Source organism: Gopherus flavomarginatus, chromosome 5 (genome assembly GCF_025201925.1).
Source record: "Gopherus flavomarginatus isolate rGopFla2 chromosome 5, rGopFla2.mat.asm, whole genome shotgun sequence".
Classification (NCBI taxonomy): domain Eukaryota; kingdom Metazoa; phylum Chordata; order Testudines; family Testudinidae; genus Gopherus; species Gopherus flavomarginatus.
In genome coordinates this window covers 155,111,090-155,135,035 of record NC_066621.1, presented here as the reverse complement: position 1 = coordinate 155,135,035, position 23,946 = coordinate 155,111,090, and the positions used below count along the sequence as shown (strand labels likewise).

General features: G+C 45.4%; 1 protein-coding gene and 1 long non-coding RNA gene across 2 annotated transcripts in view; one reads left to right on the top strand and one right to left on the bottom strand.

The window, feature by feature from the left end:
* The window catches only part of SOS2 (SOS Ras/Rho guanine nucleotide exchange factor 2), a 96,099-nt gene extending 78,047 nt beyond the window's left edge, over positions 1 to 18,052 (bottom strand). The window contains exons 1-2 of the mRNA XM_050954592.1: positions 17,920 to 18,052; positions 3,036 to 3,161 (exon numbers count right to left, since the gene is read on the bottom strand). Coding sequence (XP_050810549.1) covers positions 3,036 to 3,161; positions 17,920 to 18,006 — 213 coding nt within the window. The 5' untranslated portion in view covers positions 18,007 to 18,052. The remainder of the gene's footprint in view (positions 1 to 3,035; positions 3,162 to 17,919) is intronic.
* Positions 16,008 to 17,109, top strand: LOC127051853 (uncharacterized). Its single transcript, XR_007774625.1, has 3 exons — positions 16,008 to 16,023; positions 16,645 to 16,694; positions 17,074 to 17,109. It is a non-coding gene; the product is annotated as an uncharacterized LOC127051853 (long non-coding RNA).
* Positions 18,053 to 23,946: the final 5,894 nt, after the last annotated feature.

The following is a 23,946-nucleotide window of genomic DNA, read 5'->3' as shown; positions in this document are numbered from 1 at the left end:
ACTGAGGTTGGGGGCAGGGCCGGGATTGGGTACAGAGCTGCAAGATAGGGCCAGAGCAGAGGCAAGAAGTGCTCCCTCCATGCCCCTATGGGGGCTGGCCCAGGTTCCGCCGTGCCCCCCCAAATGTTCCTCTGCTCCCCTCAGTTTGGAGACCTCTAGCTTAGGTTTACGTGGCCCTCCTGCGTAATAAGGTTGGGCACCACTACCTTAAACCACAGAGAGGAGATGTAACTTGTCCACAGCCACTGAGAGTCTGTGATAGAAGTAGGAACTGAACACAGATGAAAAGCTCTGTTCCTTTCTCCGTGGGCCCAGAAGGTAGCCATGGGCAATTGCTCTTCTTTCCCAGGGGCCTTCATGTGGGGTGCTGCAAGGTTCTATGCTCATCTCCCTCAACATCAGATGTGACACATGGTTTGGGCTGTGCCACCATACAACTCTACTTTACAACTGTCACCAGAACTGAATGGTACAGTTTTTCTAGTGTCTAGCCAAGACTGACATCTAGATGAGGGCTAGATTGCTGAAGCTCAGTTCAGACAAGACAGAGCTTTTACTCATTAGCTGCAGGAGTCATCCAGAAGATGACTGAGTTGATGTGTCCCCTCAATAAATGGCTTTTGCCCATGTTTTGACAGGAAGGTGTATAATCTGGAGATCTTGCTAGATTCAAAGTTCTTTTTAATGATCACATGGCAATAGTGGCTAACAGTCCTTTTTGTCATCCTATACCAGGTAAACAGATTGCAACCTTTCCTCTTGGATGCAAGCCTTGCCACAGTTATTCACAGCTTTCTGACCTATACACTGGATTACCACAATCAACTTCACTTGGGACTGCACCTGAAAGTCCTCCAGAAAACAAAGTAATGTGGAACATAGCTGTCCACTGACTTTATCAGTTCATCTCACAGAGGGCATGTGACACTTGGGCTTAAGACTGCACTGGCTTCCTGTTTATAGTTGGAAAAAATTGGAAGTGTTGTTTCTAATCTATTACGCCCTTTATGGTTTGGGTCTTGGGTACCTTGGGCTTCTTCCTGTTTACACTTAGGCACATGCTTAACTTTACATGCAAATAGTCCATTTACTCCAATGGGAGCTACTTGCATGTGTAGATATTTGCATGAATAGGCTTTTAGATCACTGCTCAAATTGTAGTCTAGCATGACAACTGAGAACAGCTGAGGTGTACAGCAAACAATCTCCAGATTTACGCGTCAGGGGTCTGGTGGCAGAGTGATCTCCACAAATAGACCTTAACTCATTCCTGCATTCATCTGGCAGAGTTTAAGTCTGTTGACCTTCAAGGTGTACCACTGTTTTTGGGAACTTGCAGTTACTCTTTAAACATACTTCCTCATTTTTAATGAAATAATCAAGTCTAGGTAGGTTACATTACTAAGTGCTTTTATCAATATTATTTCACTACCTAAAAAAAACAGCATTTTTTAAAAGATACGACAAACTAAATCCTGTGTATAGCTAAAATCTTATGTGCGGAGAACTCTTTGCTCAGATAAAAGTATTGGCTGTTTTATAAAAGATTAGCATCTCTCTTTTCTCTAAGAAACAATGCGTGAGGACTTGGGAATCTTATAGGCATAAAGTTTCTTACTTAAATATATACTGGTGTAATTATTTAATAAAATACATACCTAAAATCTTTAGCTCATACAAGTGGAGTATAATTACACCCAATAGGAAATTAATACACACACACAAATTTATTTTAGCATTCCTTTTGTGGTATTAGAAGACAGAAATTAAAGGGTTGGTGAGCAGGTGACAGTCTCTGACCTGGCAAAGCATTGCTCTATATTCTAGAGGACTGGATAGCTTGGGGACTGGAGATAGAACACAGAGCTTTTCACCTTTTCATATAAAGTTTAAATCCAGACTCTGTTGGTGGGAGCTAGAAGTAACAAGGGCTATTAAGGGACATATACAAAATAAGTTTATTTAGCTTTATACAAGTCTTTGTACAACAATATACAACAATCATAAACCAATATTAACAATTAATCAATTGACTCAATGTCAAATAATGTATTTAAAAGCACTACATACGATAAGAACCTCAACCCCTCCAGGCAATCAATTTTATAAATAAACATGTTTTACATTTTTATAAGTACTCACAAATGATTCATTTCTGTAACAAATCTGTAGAACATTAGATGAGACCATCACCTTGCAGTGGACTGAAAGTGCTGTATACACATAGCTATAATTTGTCTCATAGACTCATAGACTCTAGGACTGGAAGGGACCTCGAGAGGTCATCGAGTCCAGTCCCCTGCCCTCATGGCAGGACCAAATACTGTCTAGACCATCCCTAATATTCTACAATATTCTACAAAGCAGGTCAGGCTGATTCCCCCCCACACACTTTTTTTTTTTTTTTTTTTTTTTTTTTTTTAAGAAAGTCAAGTTTTCTAATGTGAAAGACAGCAGCTATTTAAAACTACAACATAACTCTGGATGTGTCTATTAAAAAGTGCAGCCCATTAAGGCCCCAATTCTGTAAATGACAGTGCAGAGACAGAGCCTCACTGAGTTCAACATATTTGCATACACTAACAGCAACCTGCCCATTCACTATCAGTTGCAAGATCAGGACCTAAATCGGCAGTTTAAATTCATTACATTAAAATGTTTACATTTTGCTTTTGTGGCTTAACTAAAAAGAAAGATTAAATTCCTCCAAGCTTTAATTCTAAAGTTCAAGGTCTATTTTAACGAAAGCAATATAAAGCATTCGCAGCTAGCTATGCTGTTCTGTGCTTGTTAAAACCACAACACATTTTGTTTTAAATATTACAGATAGTTATGAAACTTCTGAACAGAAACTAATTGCAGCTCATATTAAACTCCATTTTTGAAAGCAGAACACTATCTTTACGAAAAATTCCCTATTTATATTCTACCTTGTTAAAAATTAACATTAGATTACTTACAATAGTTGAGCACAGTCATTTTGTAAGCAAGCACCTGTTTTCCAGTATTAGTTAAGACAGCTTTGCCATTCTCACCTCAACATCTTGGACAGTCCGTGGCTGTGCAATGCATAGTTTGTTTAGCAGCTGAAGTATCAACTCTTCAATATAATAGAGGGAATCTTCTTTTGCTGAAAAACTGGGATGAACCTGTTGCTGAACCTGCACAACAGAATTATTTTATTCAACCAGAAGCTGCATTGAAGGATGTATGGAGGAGCATATGGTAGCAAAAACAGATTAAAAAGACTACGTATTTTACAGTCTTGCAAATTCCCATGCGCATAGGGTGAACAGAAAGCTTTCCTCTGCAGTACATATAATGGCATCAACTCAAGCCATTATCAAGCTTTCATTTAATGATAAAACTAAACATAGCTGCAAAGAAGACTTTAAAAATGTGACTCAAAAGCAGACTGATGGTACAGCTGCCTGAACAGTAAGAAAGCCACTGTAGAGGTAAGATCCCCTTACCCTACCACAGGTTCAGCATCAGAATGAGTGAAGGAAGAGCGGCAACGGTTTCCATTAAAAATAGCAGTATTGATTAGGGGTTGCTGTTGTTTTGGGGGGGAGGGGGGGCAGAGATAGAATTAATAGACTGGAGAAAGAGAACTGAGGAGCTGGGATGGTGAGAAAAGAGAACTGATGAATTTGACAGGGAACAGAATTAATTACTTGGAGAAAAGGCCAGGGGTGAGTGGATTTGAGAATGGATTGGGTGATTCAAGATATGTCAGAGCTGAGGGGGTGAAGCAGCTAGTGAATTGCTGTCCAATATGTGAGAAAAACAAATGTGAAGTGTGTATTTGTGAGAGGAGAAGAGATTGGTGTGAAGTGTGCATGGATGAGCAAGAGAATAAATGAGTGTTACTGCACTTGTCAAGATTAGGCACAAATTGAGAGTAGTTAACCCCAACCTTTTGCCTAGCATAGTCATAGGCGCTGGAGGAGCTGGGGAGGAGTTGATGGGGGGATGCCAGTGGGTGCTCTGCACACACCATTTTTCCCCCATGGGTGCTCTAGCCCCAGAGCATCCACAGAGTTGGCACCTATGGCTCAGACACTACAGTGATGAATGCGATATCAAAATCTACATAAATAATAATGAGACAAAAAGGCCTTGTCATAAAGGAGAAGGACTGGGTACACAAATCTGATAATGGATAACACTGTTGGATAACTGGGAAATGATGACTTGAAGTGACACTTCCCCACATCATGCAACCTTATCTCTGCCCTCAAATAGGACACCAAGAACAGGACTAAATTAAGGAGGACAGGGAGTCACAGGGCAAAAGGGATCCACCAGCAGACCTGGGCAGCTAACCTAGAGAAAATCCCCCACAACATCACAGGCGGTGCATCAGGTAGTGAGTCACTTGGCTACACCCTGGAATAAGACTTCTGAGCAGATGTCATCAGAGAAGCAGGGGATCTTGTCCCTTCCCTCTAGGTCTGGGGGACCCAGAGCAGAGTCCTTTGAGTCACATGGAGGGGAGGGTGAGATTAGTATGCGTGGCTATTCTACTGCCTATCCTTGGTGCAGGATGATTCCCTTCTCAGAAGTTTACTTTTTCCAAGAGTAGGGATGAAAAAACAGATATACCTTGAGCCTGACCTGAAGTCCTTTCTTGGGCTGGAAGTCCATGCTTTTCTTTTTCATAGAGTGTTCTTGAACAGCTTTCTTTCCCCTTCTAATGCCTTCTCAAGAGTTTATCACTTGCAAATTTAAGTGAGTCCAGCACCTGCTTCACATGGGTATTTCCTTTCCAAGGGAGTAGTCTCTAGTTACCTACAGGCTGTCCCATGGATTGCCAGGGTTCTGGTTAAGATTTTCACTGCATCCATGGGAGCATTAGCTAGGAAAAGATTGCTATAGAACTTCCTGATAGGTCACTACACCACGCAAAGATTACTCTGGAGAAGTAAATCAAGGAAATGGGAAACTGCCTAGATGAAGCAAAGCTTCAAAATTCCTTCCAAATGACACTAACATTTCTGCTGCCAAATGCTTGGGAAAAATGTCACCTCAGAGAAAATCATGGTGCACCTATTCCAAGGATGAAACCGATGGTATCAAGTTTAGGGACAAATTGGGTTTCTCTTTTGGGATTGTGTCCAATTAAATCCTGAATATAGAAGCAAGAGGCAACAATTGCCTCTAAAAACAACAACAAAATTTAAGAAAACTACTAAGAGTAAAAGAAGAATTGAAAATAATTTTCTTTTTAGCCTGGATTAATAAAATGAGCCTGTATTTTGTTTGCACTGCCTAGATATATTTCACATCACAACAAGGTCTGGTAAGACAAGGTCCATAACCACTTGATACAAGGCTCCCTTTCTAAAACTAACATATGATTGAAAAAAAAAAGTAGCACTGTAGTAAGAAAAACAAACAAAACAAGAGTTTATTGTTTATAAACTAAAAAATGATATCTAAAGATGCAATATCAAACACATGTGTTTTATAAAGAAATAATGCCAAAAATATGAATTTATTTTCTTGGAGGGCTAGATTGAAATATCCCACTTCTTTATTTGCATTCAAACAATCACTTGCTTTTTCAGAAAATTGCGTCCCTCTGTTTACCTGAGGTACTGGAGATATATAGTAATTTTCCTGTTTCAAAGGGAAAAGAATGCCTACCACAAACAGGTTAGTATAATGGCAAAAAGTTCACAAACCTGTCAGATTTATGGAAGAATATTTAAATAAAACACCTTTGTTAAATTTATAGCCTTGCAAGATTGTCATAAAAGTTTACCAGATCAGGCACAGAAATTCTGCTTATGCCCCTTTTCCAATAGTGACTGATTACAATTTAGAAACGAATGGTATTTCACTCACCCTAAATAAGTGGGTGACTAAAATTTTGCAGTGCTACTTTAATGCTTATTGATTAACTTCAAGAACAGACTTTATAAATTTGGGAGCAAGCAGAGTGATTAAAATATTCAGGTTACATATTTACTAGATCAAGCAGCATAAGTTCTTGCCAACACTAGTCAGTATTTCCATGCACTGTGTACAAGTCAAAAATAAATAAATCACTGCCAATAAAAGAAACTCTTGAGCTGCCTGATACCAAAATGTTAAAATCCAGGAAACAGCTCTAAAGCAGATTCATTCAGTCTCTTTCTCTATTTTTAGAATATGTTTTCCCATCTCTTCATAAGGAAAAAAAAAAATAATGGTGCCCTTTAATGTACAGGAAACTCTACCTCCCAACCCATAATGTCTCTCTCTCCAGGTGATTTAAACTTACATTTGGGGAGGTGGGGGGAATAAAGTAGCCAGGTGCTGCCATATTAGTGATTGCCTTACACTGAACAAGGTCTAACAAGTCTCAACACACCAGTTGCCCAGTTTAGCTGGAAAATGGTCACTCCTAATAGCCAACTAAAAAGGAGAGTTATGGAGTTAGGTATATAAATGAGTTAAAGACATTGTCAACTTGATTTTTTTTTTGGTACTTGACAATGCTAATTTTTAAATGCAGTTTCTAACCCAGCACCTTTTAAAGAAAATGTCCCTTTACAAAATTTAACTATTTTGCTGCTCCCCTGTTAACATGTGTAAGGGGCCTTTAAATGGCTTGAGACAAAGCTAGCTAAAAGCACAGTTAATATCCACAAAACACATGGTCAGTTAGTTAACAGGAGAATCTTAACAGTATGCCAACCCTCTTACCTGCCTAGTCTGACACAGTTTGATTCCTGCAAGTAGCTATGCATAGAAGTATTACACTGCATGAACAGGAACCCTTAACCATACTGACTGTACCCCATAAGTAAGTCTACTCCTCCTTCAGCTCATAACTGTGCAGGCAGACATCCAAGACACACGGTGGGTGAGATAATATCTTGTATTGGACCAACTTCTGCTGGTAAGAGAGACAAGCTTTTGAGCCACACAAGAGCTCTTTTTCAAATCTCTACAACTACACCGCATTCAGACACAGATCCCACATTTCTGCACTGTGTAGATTTTTTAAAATATCCATAGGATGTGGTGCAGAGACTGAGTCACCATGGAACAGAGTCCCAGAAATCATTCCTACAAACACTATTAGGTAGAGTGCTAGGTGTGAATGCAAACACTGTGAGAGCAGAAAATCTGCTATATGGCTACAAGCCAAGCTGCATAACTTATTACCACTTAGGTTGATTGTAGTTCTAATTAGTTATAAAATCCTGTGTAGCTGTAGCATGAATGGTAGCTGACTCTGTAGGGTTTAAGGAAACTGACTCCCCAGACTACAGGTATTGCAGCTCTGGAGGAACTAGGGCACCAGACATGACCACTCCTTCCTCATTGGGATTCACCTCCTCCCAGACTGTTCTCCAAGACTTTCATTGTTAATGTCATGGACTCATTTCCCCAAATAGTGGCATGCCTCTTTCCCTAATGCACACGCCACTTTTCCTTTACCCACTCATCTTCTGCCCATGTTTCGTAATCCATCATTCACCAACAGCTCTCCTGGCTTCTTCCCTGCCACAGTCCCAAGCTCACTTATACCACTATTCAAATTTACAAAACAAAAAATAGCTTCTTTTAAAAAGGAAGAGGGAAAAAGTACTTAAAAGTTCTGGAACCATATAGCTGCGCAGTTACATAGACTATGCACATAATCGTATTACTGATGCCCTTGTCTGCCTTCCAATTGTTTTTCATACTCATTTGTTTATGCCACATCTTAAATTAAGCCTCAAGCCTGCAAACTGGATCCACATCAACAGCGTTTTATGTGCCCACAAAATCCTACCGTAGTCAACTGAGTTTCATATAAGCGCAGAGGCCCACCTGAATTTATCAGCTTGAGGGATCAGAGCCTCTGATCATAAAATCTATATGACAGGCAATGTGCTTCCCTATACACTTGTAACTCTAGATCCTGACTGAGGATTTGGGCCCTATTGCAATTAAATTATAATGACCTTAAAGTTCTGTCAGATGCAAACTGAAGATACAGAAAAAAAAATTCACCAAATTATTTCAGTTATAGCAATCTTAGGTGTTACCTGTAAATATAGTCGTAAAACATAACTGTGATTTTTTCAGCTGATTGTATTCCATTAAACAGAGGATCCAGAAGACACTGAACAAAAGCCATGCACCTTAAAAGTGGCTAGAAAAGTAAACCTCCAGAAATGTTAAAAGAATTAAGGTCTTATAAACTATGGTAGTGTCAAACTGTTCTAGGCACAGACCCTGTTCCAATCTAAACATAAATAGGAGAGAGAGAAACAACATACAGAGTTGCATGATGATAGGCACGTCTTAACTGCTTTTTAGAAAAACATAGCCAGTTCCTCCCGCCACCATTCAACCCACTCTGCTTCCCAAACAGCAATCCAACTCCAGCATATTCAGGCTCCTCCCTCCCAATATCTGACCCCCTCCCTGACACATAAATGAACAATTCACTCAGAAAATAGATTAAATAAGTAGTCAGATAGTTTTTTTTGGATGCTGTAGAAGAAGTGGGTCTTCAAAAGGGATTTAAATGAGAGTAGTGCTTTGCAAACCAGTTTAGAAAGGGCATTCCATGCATAAAGTATGGAAGGTAGCAGAGCATTATGAGACAAGCACACAAAGCAGGTTGGAGGTTATAATGACTGACAGAGCAAAGGGCACAGAGGCAGGGGATGTAATAAGAAACTATGTAATAAGCAGGGGAAAGCAGAGTTACATACTGCCTTAATACAACCACAAAAAATTTGAACGTGATGCAGTGAAGAAAGGGAAGCCAGTGAAGGGTTACAAAGGGGTGGCATGGCTGGAAAGGAAACAGTGTCAAACGCTACTGGGAGAGTGAGGAGACTAAGGATGAAGTAGAACAGGGTTCTCGAACCAGGTGTCAGGACCCCTCAGGGGGTCGCAAGGTCTTTACATGGGGGGTCGTGAGCTGTCAACCTGCACCGCAAACCCCACTTGCCTCCAACATTTATAATGGTGTTAAATATATTTAAAAGTATGTTTAATTTATTTGGGGGGGGGTGCATTCAGAGGCTTGAGTTGTGAAAGAAGTCACCAGTAAAAAAGTTTGAGACCCACTGAAGTAGAGGCTCCGAGTTATGCCAAGGATGAGGTCATTAGTGATTTTGATGAATGTGGTATTAATAGAGTGAAGGGTGAAGCCAGGGTGGAAGCCAGACCAGAAAGGCAGAACTCAAGGCAGCGACTGTAAATGGCTCACTTGCTGTATCTGGAGACAAAGGAAGTCAGGGTGGTAGTTACAACAGGCTCACAGTGGGGAGGTCAAAGGACATCGTTTCCAGAATGGGGGAGACTAGGGCATACTTGTACTATGAGGAAGAGAGGGAGACAGAGAGATGTGAGATTACGGAGAATGAAGGAGAGGGTGAGAGTGGGAGAAAGAGAAGCCAGGAGGGAATTTGGGGCACTATGGCAGGTGACATGGTAAGAAACCTGTGAGAATGACAAGAAAGGAGGGTGTCAAGTATCGGGGGTAGCCATGTACGTCTGTATCCACAAAAACAACAAGGAGTCCGGCGGCATCTTAAAGACTAACAGATTTATTTGGGCATAAGCTTTTGTGGGTAAAAAAACCCACTTCTTCATGCATCTTGAAGAAGTGGGTTTTTTACCCACGAAAGCTTATGTCTAAATAAATCTGACAGGACCTGCGGTAAGCTCCCTTCTCACTTCATCGGATGCATAGACTGGAACATACAGCAAGAAGATATTTATACATACAGAGAGAATGAAAAGGTGGAAGTAGCCATACCAACTGGCCTCTTACAGATGGTATGGCTACTTCCACCTTTTCATGTTCTCTGTATGTATAAATATCTTCTGACTGTATGTTCCAGTCTATGCATCCAAAGAAGTGATCTGTAGCCCACGAAAGCTTATGCTCAAATAAATTTGTTAGTCTCTAATGTGTCACAAGTACTCCTGTTCTTTTTTCAAAAAAAGAACACACTTCTCTTTGAAATGTTTTACTTATTAAAAGTAACACTTAAGATTGTTATAAATGAAATCAGCCTGCTGGAAACCCTTATTTAAATCTTTAATTTTAATCTTGTTTTGTATTTGTATATCAATTATTTTCCTAAAGAATAGCAGATACTCATTGGTAGACATAATTTTGTACTGTTTGCTACACTACCTCTCTATACATTTAAACAATGATATATTTTAACACACATTTATTCAAATCTTGATTTTTAACATTTATGTTAGAAAATGGTGAACATATATTTCCTAGATAATTTTTTATTTATGATTTGTGTCAAGCTGCATGGGGATGGAAATTGGAATTCAAATAAAATGCACAAAATATTTACAATTGTTTAAATAAAACTACCTTAAATGTGCTGATATGTAAGAAAAATGTTTATCAAAACGCATTTTGCATTTAAAACTAACTGATATATTAAGCAAAGAAAATATCTTTTGCTAGTGAATTTTACTGATTGTTTCTGGTCACAATATCCTACTAGTTCTAAAAGATCTAAGATTTCTTTCTCTCTCAGCTTATTTTTATTCATAGATGGGAAGAGAAAAACAAACTTTCCTGCTTTTTCAACTTTGAATGAACTAGTAATTGACATGAACTTGATCAATAAACTGAAATGAAGAAAATATTCTCTCTAAACTTGCTGACGAGGCTAGTGCTAGTGCTGTCAAAGGTTGGCTTAGCACTTCAGTAAACTCTGGTTCCATGCATTTAGCCAGGGACTTCCACCAGTTCAGTGGTTTGACTGTCTTTAAAACTCCAACAGCAAACGTACTGCTTTTTTTAATTTAAATTATTTATTAATAGATTTAGGCCTTAACATAGCCAGAATTTCAAATTTTAAACAGAATTATTTTTAATAAAAATGTATTCACATAAAAGATCCAGGTTGTGATTTTTTTTTAATTATCAATTTTTATCCCCTTTGATAGCTTCTTTTGGGACCAACAAATGTTTTAATGTATTTGCATTTAGTTTCAGTGGAAGCTTTTTTTTTTTTTTTTTTTTAAACAAAACAACTTCCCTTTAAGTATTTGGAACCCAAGCCCGGCAGAACTACAAAGCTGTCTGTTTTCATAGTCTAAAGTGAAATAAGTTCAATGTGTAAACAGCACAGTGACACATTAAAAAAGAAAATTTTAAAACTGTAAACACCTTCATTGCTGTGGTTTTAAACCTGACATTGCCCTTTAATATCCTGTCTGGGATTACAATAATTGGAACACTGATACAATTTTACTTTGACTCTTTGACATTTCATACTTATTAAACAAATGCACATTACAATAGGATTGCTTCATATTAAGGGTGGGTACTCCAGACAAGGAACTTTGATGGGGGGGGTGGGTGTTTCCATAAGCAGCTAAGAATCTTTTACAAAAATTCACACATATTCTCTCTCTTTTAGAGAAATTCAAATACCCCAGTTCTGTTTCCTCATAACAAAACCAAGTTTATAGCAGTAAATTGGCAACAATAACATTAACGGACTAGAGACTGTATCAATATTTTTTGTTTTAGGATCCCAAGAAGAAAATTTCAACTTAACAAAATTTGAAATTAAAATACATCCTATCCTTTTGGATCAAACTGGTAAAGCTACACCATAAGTCATTTTCATCCAGAGGGAAGGGACAGAGGTTTACCATCTTTAAGTGTAATCCTGAAACTGGAGAGATACAGAAAGAACAACATGCATGGAGAGATGCTGCATGCTTTAAAACCCTGGCAAGCATCTGGGGGTGGAAGCTGCACAGTGTGGCATGCTCTAAACTTCTGACTGACCCAAAGAGGAAATTCAGGGGTGAAAAGCAAAGCATCCAGGATTCTTACTACAGACAAGGTGCTCTCTTTAGGTTGGCCACAAGAGCATTTAGCTGAGTTCGGTGGCCTTTGATAACGAGAAACACCACCCCAGATACACACAAGAGGCGAAAGGTGTGTATCCCACATCTACGCAGTCTACCAATCTGATGTCACTCTTAAAACTGCTTTTGGAAAAAAGAAACAGTCTCTCCTTCCTTCCTTGAAGCACACACTAGCATCTCTCTAATTATTATGATTAACTATTTGTATGATAGTGCCTACGGATGCCAAACCTAGACCAGGACCCCACTGTGCTAGGCCAGGGGTCAGCAACCTTTCAGAAGCGGTGTGCCGAGTCTTCATTTATTCACTCTCATTTAAGGTTTCGCGTGTCAGTAATACATTTTAATGTTTTTAGAAGGTCTTTCTAGAAGTCCATAATATATAACTAAACTATTGTATGTAAAGTTAGTAAGGTTTTTAAAATGTTTAAGCAGCTTCATTTAAAAATAAATTAAAATGCAGAGCCCCCCAGACCAGTGGCCAGAACCTGGGCAGTGTAAGTGCAACTGAAAATCAGCTTGCGTGCTGCCTATGGCACACATGCCATAGGTTGCCTACCCCTGTGCTAGGCACTACATAAACTCCTATCCAAATGACAGACCCCTCCCCAAGAAACTTACAATTAAAATAGTTTCCCATACACAACTTCTCTCCCATTTATGCACTAGGGCAGTTGTTTCTCACAAACATACACAATCTACATAACCAGGAGCAGCTGTTTTCTTCTCAGAGTACATTAGAGACACTAGTAAGACAGTCAGTGAAAAAGCCTGGTTTGGGACGGGTATTGGGGTACAGGATGTACCCTTTAACAGTCTTTCACACAGTTCTGTAAAGCAGTCTGGCTTTGGGAGGAAGGAGATAGGTAGGCGAGGGGCAGCTTAGTAAGCCAATCAGAATCTCATAGACAACTGTTCATAACAGCCTTCTTCTGGGAGGGTATTATGGTATGTGTGTGGGCTGCCCGCTCACACAAGGTGTTTTGGAGACAACTTGGTAGCACAGTGAGGAGTCTCCCATGGATGAGCACAGCAGCCAAATTCAAGAGTGTGCTGCGGGGAGGAGCACGGGGCAGAATGCTCCTGCCTAGGCCCCTCAATGTCTAGCATGCACACAGCAGTACCCAACAGCATCTTCTACACAAAGAGGCACTAGATGTAAAGTGGGGACAGCGGCTTTAGGAAACGTATTGGATCGCTGGGTGTGTGGGGCAGGAAAGAGACTGTTATGTAATGGAAGCCCCTACTATGACAGTCTGTTGAGCACATTATTAAACCTATCAGATGGAGCTGAGGAATGCATGGTGGGGACAGGGGCATTAGGAGGAGAAGGCTGTGGGCATAGGGGGTGGACCAAATATAGGCCAGTAGGAGGACCGGGTGTCTCGGGGATGCTGGATGTGTATGCACAGGGCTGGGTGGCTGGGGGGAGTATAGGGAATGGGGGTGTATAGTGGGTAGGTAGGTGCATATGTGGTGGAGGGTATATAGAAGACGGGTAGACGTGGTGTATAGCAGTTGGCTGGCTGGGCTGCACATAGGGGGTGGGTGGGTGTGGATGTGGTGGTGGGGTGTACAGGGGATGGCCGGATGTATTATTAGTGGAGGGGTACACTAGGGAGGGGGATGAAGGGACAGGGACATGGTGGGGCTGCCCCAGGATTGGGGGAGAGAACGTAGTGAGAGGAGGTGCAAAGGGGTGTGGATGTGATAGGTGATGTAGCGGGGATGTAGACATGGTGGAGGGTTCAGAAATGACGCATTAGAGGAGACGGAGGTGCACAGAGGATGTGGTGAGGGCTGTAGTGGGGATAGGATACACAGGGGAGGAGATGAAGGGTATAGCACGGATGAGTGTGCACAGAGGATGTGGTGAGGGGTGTAGTGAGGATGAGGTGGAAGGTGCAGAGGGAATGAGGATGCACAGAATTAGGTGAGAGGTGCAGAGGGGATGAGGTGAGGGGTGTAGTGAGGATGAGGGTACACGGGATTAGGTGAGGGATGTGGTGGGGATGAGGTGGGAGGTGCATAGGGGATGCAATCAAGTGGTGGGGGTAAAGCAGGGTGTACCGGAGACAAGGTTGGGTAAGTGCGTGCTGGGGGTAGTGGAGGATGGAGGTGCACAGGATGGAGTGAGGGATGAGGTGAGGGGGTGCACAGGGGATGTACAAGGGATGGGGGCACGCAGAAGCGTAGCGGAGGATAGAGATGCACAGAGGGATGAAGTGAGGGGTGCAGCAGGGATGAGGTCGGGGTGCACAGGAGATGTACACAGGAAGGGGGCATGCGAGAGGTAGGGAAGGATGAAGGTGCACAGGGATGAGGTGGGAGGTGCACAGTGGATGCAGTCTCAGGGATGTACTGAGGGATGATGTGAGGGGGATGCATAGGGGGATGAAGTGAGGGGGGTAGCAGGGATGAAGTGAGAGTGCACAGGGGATGTACACAGGAAGGGGGTGTGCGCGGTGTACAGGAGACTGGGGGGATGAGTGCGGGGGGTAGCGGAGGATGCGGGTGCACAGGGGATGGAGTGAGGGATGAGGTGAGGGAGATGCACAGGGATGTACACAGGAGACGGGCATGCAGAGGATGGAGGTGCACAGGGAATGAGAATGAAGGGCGTAGCGGGGATGTATACAGGAAGGGGGCACGCAGGGGGTACAGGAGATGTGGGGGGGTAAGTGACTGCGAGAGTAGCGGAGGGTGGGAGGTGCACAGGGGATGGAGGTGAGATGAGGTGAGGAGTGTAGCGGGGATAAGGTAGGGGGTGCAGGAGATGTAGGCGGAGGATAAGTGCACATGGGGGGTAGCAAAGGGTGGGAGGTGCACAGGGGATGAGGTGAGGGATGAGGTGGGGGGTGCACAGGATGGGGGAGCACAGGGGGTGTACACAGGGTGGAGGTGCGGGGGGTAAGTGCGCGTGGTGGTAGGGGAGGATGGAGGCGCACAGGGGATGAGGCGAAGGGGGCGCACAGGGGTGTACATAGGGTGGGTGCGCAGGGGGCCGGGGAGGATGGAGGCGCACAGGGGATGAGATGAGGGATGAGGTGAAGGGGGCGCGCAGAGGTAGGGGAGGATGGAGGCGCGCAGGGGAGGAGGTGAAGGGGGTGCACAAGGGTGTACACAGGGTGGGCGCGCGGGGGTAGAGGATGAGGTGAAGGGGGCGCACAGGGGTGTACACAGGGTGGGCGCGCGGGGGTAGGGGATGAGGTGAAGGGGGCGCACAGGGGGTGTACACAGGGTGGGCGCGCGGGGGTAGGGGATGAGGTGAAGGGGGCGCACAGGGGGTGTACACAGGGTGGGCGCGCGGGGGTAGGGGATGAGGTGAAGGGGGCGCACAGGGGTGTACATGGGGTGGGTGCGCAGAGGTAGAGGAGGATGGAGGCGCACAGGGGATGAGGTGAGGGATCAGGTGAAGGGGGTGCGCAGAGGTAGGGGAGGATGGAGGCGCACAGGGGAGGAGGTGAAGGGGGCGCACAAGGGTGTACACAGGGTGGGCGCGCGGGGGCCGGGGAGGATGGAGGCGCACAGGGGATGAGATGACGGATGAGGTGAAGGGGGCGCGCAGAGGTAGGGGAGGATGGAGGCGCGCAGGGGAGGAGGTGAAGGGGGCGCACAAGGGTGTACACAGGGTGGGCGCGCGGGGGTAGAGGATGAGGTGAAGGGGGCGCACAGGGGGTGTACACAGGGTGGGCGCGCGGGGGTAGGGGATGAGGTGAAGGGGGCGCACAGGGGTGTACACAGGGTGGGCGCGCGGGGGTAGAGGATGAGGTGAAGGGGGCGCACAGGGGGTGTACACAGGGTGGGCGCGCGGGGGTAGGGGATGAGGTGAAGGGGGCGCACAGGGGTGTACATGGGGTGGGTGCGCAGAGGTAGGGGAGGATGGAGGCGCACAGGGGATGAGATGAGGGATGAGGTGAAGGGGGTGCGCAGAGGTAGGGGAGGATGGAGGCGCACAGGGGAGGAGGTGAAGGGGGCGCACGGGGGTGTACACAGGGTGGGCGCGCGGGGGCCGGGGAGGATGGAGGCGCACAGGGGATGAGATGACGGATGAGGTGAAGGGGGCGCACGGGGGATGAGGTGAAGGGGGCGCACAGGGGTGTACATGGGGTGGGTGCGCAGAGGTAGGGGAGGATGGAGGCGCACAGGGGATGAGATGAGGTGAAGGGGGTGCGCAGAGGTAGGGGAGGATGGAGGCGCACAGGGGATGAGATGAGGGATGAGGTGAAGGGGGTGCGCAGAGGTAGGGGAGAATGGAGGCGCACAGGGGAGGAGGTGAAGGGGGCGCACGGGGGTGTACACAGGGTGGGCGCGCGGGGACCGGGGAGGATGGAGGCGCACAGGTGATGAGATTAGGGATGAGGTGAAGGGGGCGCGCGGGGGCCGGGGAGGATGGAGGCGCACAGGGGAGGAGGCGAAGGGGGCGCACAGGGGTGAACATAGGCTGGGTGCGCGGGGACCGGGGAGGATGGAGGCGCACAGGTGATGAGATTAGGGATGAGGTGAAGGGGGCGCGCGGGGGGGTAGGGGAGGAGGTGAAGGGGGCGCACAGGGGTGTAAACAGGGTGGGTGCGCGGGGCCCGGGGAGGATGGAGGCGCACAGGGGAGGAGGCGAAGGGGGCGCACGGGGGTGTACACAGGGTGGGCGCGCGGGGGCCGGGGAGGATGGAGGCGCACAGGGGATGAGATGACGGATGAGGTGAAGGGGGCGCGCGGGGGGGTAGGGGAGGAGGTGAAGGGGGCGCACAGGGGTGTACACAGGGTGGGCGCGCGGGGGTAGAGGATGAGGTGAAGGGGGCGCACAGGGGTGTACATGGGGTGGGTGCGCAGAGGTAGGGGAGGATGGAGGCGCACAGGGGATGAGATGACGGATGAGGTGAAGGGGGCGCGCGGGGGGGTAGGGGAGGAGGTGAAGGGGGCGCACGGGGGTGTACACAGGGTGGGCGCGCGGGGGCCGGGGAGGATGGAGGCGCACAGGGGATGAGATGACGGATGAGGTGAAGGGGGTGCGCAGAGGTAGGGGAGGATGGAGGCGCGCAGGGGAGGAGGTGAAGGGGGCGCACAAGGGTGTACACAGGGTGGGCGCGCGGGGGTAGGGGATGAGGCGAAGGGGGCGCACAGGGGTGTACACAGGGTGGGCGTGCGGGGGCCGGGGAGGATGGAGGCGCACAGGGGATGAGATGACGGATGAGGTGAAGGGGGCGCGCAGAGGTAGGGGAGGATGGAGGCGCGCAGGGGATGAGATGACGGATGAGGTGAAGGGGGCGCGCGGGGGGGTAGGGGAGGAGGTGAAGGGGGCGCACAGGGGTGTAAACAGGGTGGGTGCGCGGGGCCCGGGGAGGATGGAGGCGCACAGGGGAGGAGGCGAAGGGGGCGCACGGGGGTGTACACAGGGTGGGCGCGCGGGGGCCGGGGAGGATGGAGGCGCACAGGGATGAGATGACGGATGAGGTGAAGGGGCGCGCGGGGGGGTAGGGGAGGAGGTGAAGGGGGCGCACAGGGGTGTACACAGGGTGGGCGCGCGGGGGTAGAGGATGAGGTGAAGGGGGCGCACAGGGGTGTACATGGGGTGGGTGCGCAGAGGTAGGGGAGGATGGAGGCGCACAGGGGATGAGATGACGGATGAGGTGAAGGGGGCGCACGGGGGATGAGGTGAAGGGGGCGCACGGGGGTGTACATGGGGTGGGTGCGCAGAGGTAGGGGAGGATGGAGGCGCACAGGGGATGAGATTAGGGATGAGGTGAAGGGGGCGCGCGGGGGCCGGGGAGGATGGAGGCGCACAGGGGAGGAGGCGAAGGGGGCGCACAGGGGTGAACATAGGCTGGGTGCGCGGGGACCGGGGAGGATGGAGGCGCACAGGTGATGAGATTAGGGATGAGGTGAAGGGGGCGCGCGGGGGGGTAGGGGAGGAGGTGAAGGGGGCGCACAGGGGTGTACCCAGGTTGGCGCGCAGAGGTAGGGGAGGATGGAGGCGCGCGGGGGCAGCGGAGGCCCGAGCCGAGCCCCGCCAGGCCCGTCACACCCCCTCACCCCTCCGGAGCCGGCGGCCGGACTGACCTTGCGCAGCGCGGGCACGAAGAGCCCCCGCCATTTGGGGCCGTTCTCCTCGCTGAAGAACTCGTAGGGCTGCGGCGGCGGCTGCATGGCCCCGGCGGCGGCTCCCCCGCATCGGGGGCTGTGGGGCCCGGCTCGCCGCTCCGCGCCGGGCCCGCCCGGCCTCCCGCCCCCGGAACGCAGCGCGCAGCCCCGGCTACAGCGCCCGGGGCATGGGGCGGCGCCGCGCGGCAGGGACAGGCCGGCCTGCGCCAGGAGGCGGCCCCCGCTTGCCCTCGGCTCGGCCCGGCCGGCGCTGGCCGCTCCTCATGCGGGCCGGGCTCCGCAGGCCGCGCTGGGCGCTGCGCAGGCAGGGGGCGGCGCTCTCCCCCCGCCGGGCCAGCGATCACATCCGGAGGGGCCGGGGCTGGGCTCCCGGCCGGGTGCGGGGGGGAGGGGCTGCCGGCCACTTGCCCGACCTGCCTCTGCCTGCCTGGGCCGCGGCCGTCTCACGCCGCACCTCCCTCCGGCGCGGCACTGCGCAGGCGCGCGGCTCCCCCCCTCAGAGTGACAGCTGCGCCCCCTAGGGGCCGCGCCGGAGCAGCTGCCTGTGTGTGCAGAGAGCGCCCGGCCCGGCCTGTCTAGTCAGAACATCTCTCCCGAGCAGCCCCCAGTGTCCGTCACATCCAGCCCAGGCTCGTCCTCCTCTAGTTAAACGTGTTATTAAAGCTAATGCTAAATACTTATGTAATGCTCAGGTTAAGGAAAGTGTGTCTGGACACGGGGCAGGGTGCTTAGGTTCTCCACAAGTACAAAGGAAGTATTGGGCAGAAATTTTCATGGGTGAATACCCACTTCGGAGAGGCAAGCTCCAGACTACAGATTACAGAGCCTGACTAACACGCCTAACCCTCTGATTCTTCACAAATACAACCTTTGCTTTAAAAGTCATCAGATACATTAGTACACCAGCAGCAATAACCCACAGTTAGATACATTTAATGATAGTTTAGATATTAGAATCCGAACACAGGGGTACATCACTCATGAAGAGTTTGGTGGTAGAAAGCAAATATTGCACTGAGTGTAGATGGTCCCTCAGTAAGGGAGAATTTAGGGCAGTGGTTCCCAAACTTTTAACAACTTCTGAACCCCTTTCACTAAACTGTCAAGTCTCATGAGCCCCCTCCTAAAAATGAATATTGGCAGGGATTTTCTCCTTTACCTGAGAATAAACTATAAAAGCAGTGATCTTGGAAATATAAAATTTGTTTTTTATGACATGCTTATTACTATTTATTATTGTTATTTATCATTATAGTATTTTTATTACATTATGAAAACAACAACATTCTTCCAAGATCTCACTTTTGTAGCCTGTATCACTTTGAATAAGCCTGTTATAAGACAAGGCTCCTATGTTTCATCAAGAAATATCAGATGTGAAACACCACGAAGGTATTTAAGAAGCCAACTCAAAGAGTTCCTCCTACACAAGCATTCAGGACTTAAGCAGTCCGGGCAAACAACGCACGTTACAACAAAGCTTAAACTTGTTCTTCATAATCATTTTAAAAACAATATTAGCTGCCTATTTAATTTTACAAACAGCAGAAGATATCCACCTCCCTTTCCATTTCTTATAAGGAGTCTTGAAGTTTAAATCTCCTCAGTGAGATAAGTATCAGGGGGTAGCCGTGTTAGTCTGTATCCACAAAAACAACAAGGAGTCTGGTGGCACCTTAAAGATTAACAGATTTATTTGAGCAGAAGAAGTGAGGTTTTTTTATCCATGAAAGCTTATGCCCAAATAAATCTGTTAGCCTTTAAAGTGCCACTGGACGACTCCTTGTCTCAGTGTGATAGATATGCTTGCTTTGATCTGCTTTGCTCTTGGAAGTCTGGGCTGCTGGCCCCATGCTGCCTGGGATCCCTAGAGACAGCTTTGTCTGCCATTAGGGAATATTTTCTGAGAACCCCTTGTAACATTTCATGAACCCTAGTTTGGGAACCACTGATTTAGAGTCATTAGAATATACAATCTATAGGGGAAGTATTTCAGTTACTTTCCTGACTGTGCTTCTCATCCGCACTCCAGCTCCTCTCTCCTGGTATGGCTGATGTCTGGTGATGTGTTCTAGGTAGATGTCCCTCGACCCCTGATGGCGTCCAACAGCATGAGTTGCTGCATCAGTGGAGCGTAGGGTTGACTGATTGCATATTCCCGCAAACAGGGCTTTGGAGCGGAGCTGGAGCGCGGAGCAGTGGAGCTGCAGGTTTTTGCCCGGAGCTGGAGCAGAACCGGAGCAGAGAAAATCTTGACTGCTCCAGTTTTGTTTTGGTTTTTTTTCATTTTCAGTCCAAAATGAATGATATTTAGCAAGAAAGTCCTAAAGGTGCCAAAAAGTTTTAGATTGTATAACAATTTATATTAACATCTACTTTACCACTTTACGTAATATGTCACAGTTATTCTCACTTCAGTCGAAATCAAGATTTAATGTACAGATACAAAATTACAACGTTTTCTGGAGATGTTTTATTAAAGATTCAGATAATTATCAGACATCCGGCAACACTGCAGACAGCTCCCACCCTTGTGCCAAGGTTAGGTGAGTACATACTCGCGTAGATTAGTTAGATTAGTATGTGTTGATACTTCTTCTGTAAGGGTTGATCAACGAGACACGCTAAGTGCTGCGATTACAGAAAAGTGTGATGCAAGACACAATATTTAAGATACACAAACAGGTATATTGCAAAAAATGTTTTTGTTTATTGATATATTAAGATATTGCAAGAGATATTAACCACTTAAGCTCCTTTCTCACACAGGCTCCCGTTACTGGTACATTTGTTCGTTTGTACATGCTCCCATATCACTCTGGCGGACTTATTTTATATGTTATCTGTTCAATGGTAGTGTTGTTTGTAATTTTATATGTTATCTGTTCAATGGTAGTGTTGTTTTGGTAGTGTTGCTTGTAATTTTAAATTTACTGAAAAAGTCACGTGCAGCAGGCATATAAATATACAGTAAACATTTTTGCATAAATTAGGAGTGATTTTTGTGATATATCCTGAGTGATTGGAAAATGTCCAACACAACTTTGGGGGTGAATCCCAAAGAAAAAACGTTTCTGTGAACCCATGTCCTAAAATTCTTCCTAAGGGAGCTACAGTCCTTTCAAGGAGGTGATGAAAATTTAATTTCTGATTAATATCTCAAAAATGCTTTAATATAAAGTAATGAAATTATGTGTGTCTCTCAGCGTTAGTATGTGCTACCATATTACATTATCCAAAATTATTTAAACCATAAGCATCCCAAAATGACGATTGGTCACTTTTATTTCATTTGTCAAGAAAGGCTTATTGTCGATTGCCCCTGGCTATGACAGGTAATATTATGTTCCATAATAAGTTAATAATTTTAGGTTTTTATTTATTATTACATTTAAAATGTATGGTTCCAAAGTTGAAAAATAAGTAATATGTAAAAATGTTTGTATCATTCTAAGCATCTAAGCAGATTAAAATTTTTAAACAGTTTTCTCGGAAACGGTTAATTAAACAAAATAAATTAAGATCATTTTAATGCAACGTTTTAGCATTAAATCATATCCAGGGTTGTATCTCTTAAATAGTCAAAGATTTTAAAAATATTAAATAAAATTGGCCAAGTCCCCCCAGCTCACGATGCCTGTAGTTTAAATAATTTTATTTGAATGATGTGGCATGATAGAATGTTGGAAATAAACTTCAGTGGGAAAGCAGATTCAAGTTGCAAGCACAGGCTTTAGTAAAGACAGCAAATTTTTGGAAATATGTTTTTCTTTCATCAGGCTGGAAACGTGTAGCCTCGTTACTTCCCAACAATTAATGTTGTAGAACAGCGATAGCACGTACTAAGGCTATGGCACATACCAAATTTCATTGATATATCTATATTAAAGCATTTTTGAGATATTAATTAAGAACTTGGAAAATATTTTGAATATTTTACCACAACATTTCATAAGAAAAAGTAACTGGCTATTTATCAAAAAAATTTATATTAATTATGTATATTGAAATACCTCTTATTTCATAAAAACTGCAAGAAATGTTAAAATATTAAAATATACTTTAATAATAATTTTGTGTAAAAAGAAAATGTGATCATTTTTGTCCAGAAAATCCAAAATAAATTCAAAGTACCTTAAGTGGTTAAGATATCACATGCAGGTACATTATAAAAAAATGTAATGCTTTTGTTCATTGCTTTTCGAAGATCATAACAAGAAACATTTGGATGCAGTAGCAGCACAAGAAGATTTGGCCATGGCTTCAACCAAAAAATCAAATTTGCCCCCATGATCGATAGCCAATTTATGGAAAAGGATCTCAACGACGTCTTTATTTTTGAATTTGAAAAGCCCTAATATGGGCTTTTGGGAAAAGCAAAGAAATCGGCAATGTGCAAGGTGGAAAAGGAAGTGAATGGTGAGCTCAAACCATGTAGCTTCAAGACAAGAGAAGCACGTGCTGTGAAAAGTTTCAACCTTTGGTGGCATGTAAAACATAACCATCCTGAAAACTATGCGGCTCTGGTTACAAAAAAGGACCAGGAAGATGAGGCAAAACCGAAAGCTGATGTGGCTAAACAACGTTCATCTGTCTCTTTGAAAACTCCTGGAGAAAAGATTTTTTGTAGAGCTTTATCTGAAAAGAAACCCAAAATTGAGCAAACAAAACTTGATTCATATTTGAAGTCCTCAAAGGTTACAGTCACCATGGATGCCAATACTTTCCGTGAAGGGCTGATGGGAAATGGTTTGCTTGAGTTCAACACTGCTCACTACCTTCAGGCTAAAGAACAAAGGATTCAAAAAAATTGCAGGTGAAATGGATCGGCAGCTTGGCATTTTAACAGGGCACGATGCAGTGTGTCATATAGTTGTCAGCACAGCTGAGTCTGGTTGCAAAGAGCTCAAGAAAGCTTTGGAGCAAAAAGTGTGCTACCTGAAAATGCATGTGGCAACCCATGGAAACAGAAATTTCCTTGCAATCAATACTCAGTACTACGGAGGAGGAAAAGATAAAGCTGTGGTAAAAACCTTGGACATAATCAACGGTGAAGGGCATCACAACTCTTTGTACGTGAAAAATCAAGTAAAAGCTATTTTAGAAAAATTTGGGATCAGTGAAATGCAAGTGCTGAGCATCTGCGTTGACAATGCAGCAAACATGATGTGTGCTGTTAAAAATTTCAGCGAGGACAATGAAATCATTTCTACCTCTGAGAACAGGGATGTGAACAGAAATGAAGCTATTTTGCCTGATGAAGGAACTAAAGGAATGGATGAAATCAAACTCAAAATGGATGCTGCTGCACAATGGGTTAATGACCTTAGTCTCATACTTCCAACATCTGGCTTCATGAGGATGACTCAAAAGTCCAAAAGACTATTCACACTCTTCAGTTGGCAATCTGGGATGGACTGAACAAGGAACATGCAAAGAAATTTCTGGCAAAAATTTGACAAGTAATTGTCAAACCACGAACCCCAAGTATTTGAAGTGTTCTGCTTGATTTACATGAGGTAACTCAATCATTGGATACTGTGACTAACTGGGGTTCAACATTTGCGATGATTGATTGGCTTCTCGTTTTTCAATCTTACTGTGAACAACTGGCTGCTGCTGGAATAAGAGAACTCAAGTTAACAAAACCAGAATGGGGCAAAGTGAAGAACCTGTGAGACCTCTTGACAAAGCCAAACCAAACAACCGTGAATCTTCAAGCTGTCTATGTAACCTTGGGAGTTTTAATGAAGGAATGGCGAAAACTGTCAAAATTCTTGCAAGAAAATGATGGACAAATTGCAGAAAGAATTCTATCCTCCATGCAGAAACTCAAAGAGAAGCTTTTTGACAACATTCATTTCCTTGCTGGAGTTTATGTTGACCCACAATATCGGATTCTTCTTACCTCAAGGGAAATACCAAAGGCAAAGGAAGGGCTCCTTGATATTGCTAGCCAACTCAAAAAACAAAAACTATTGCTAC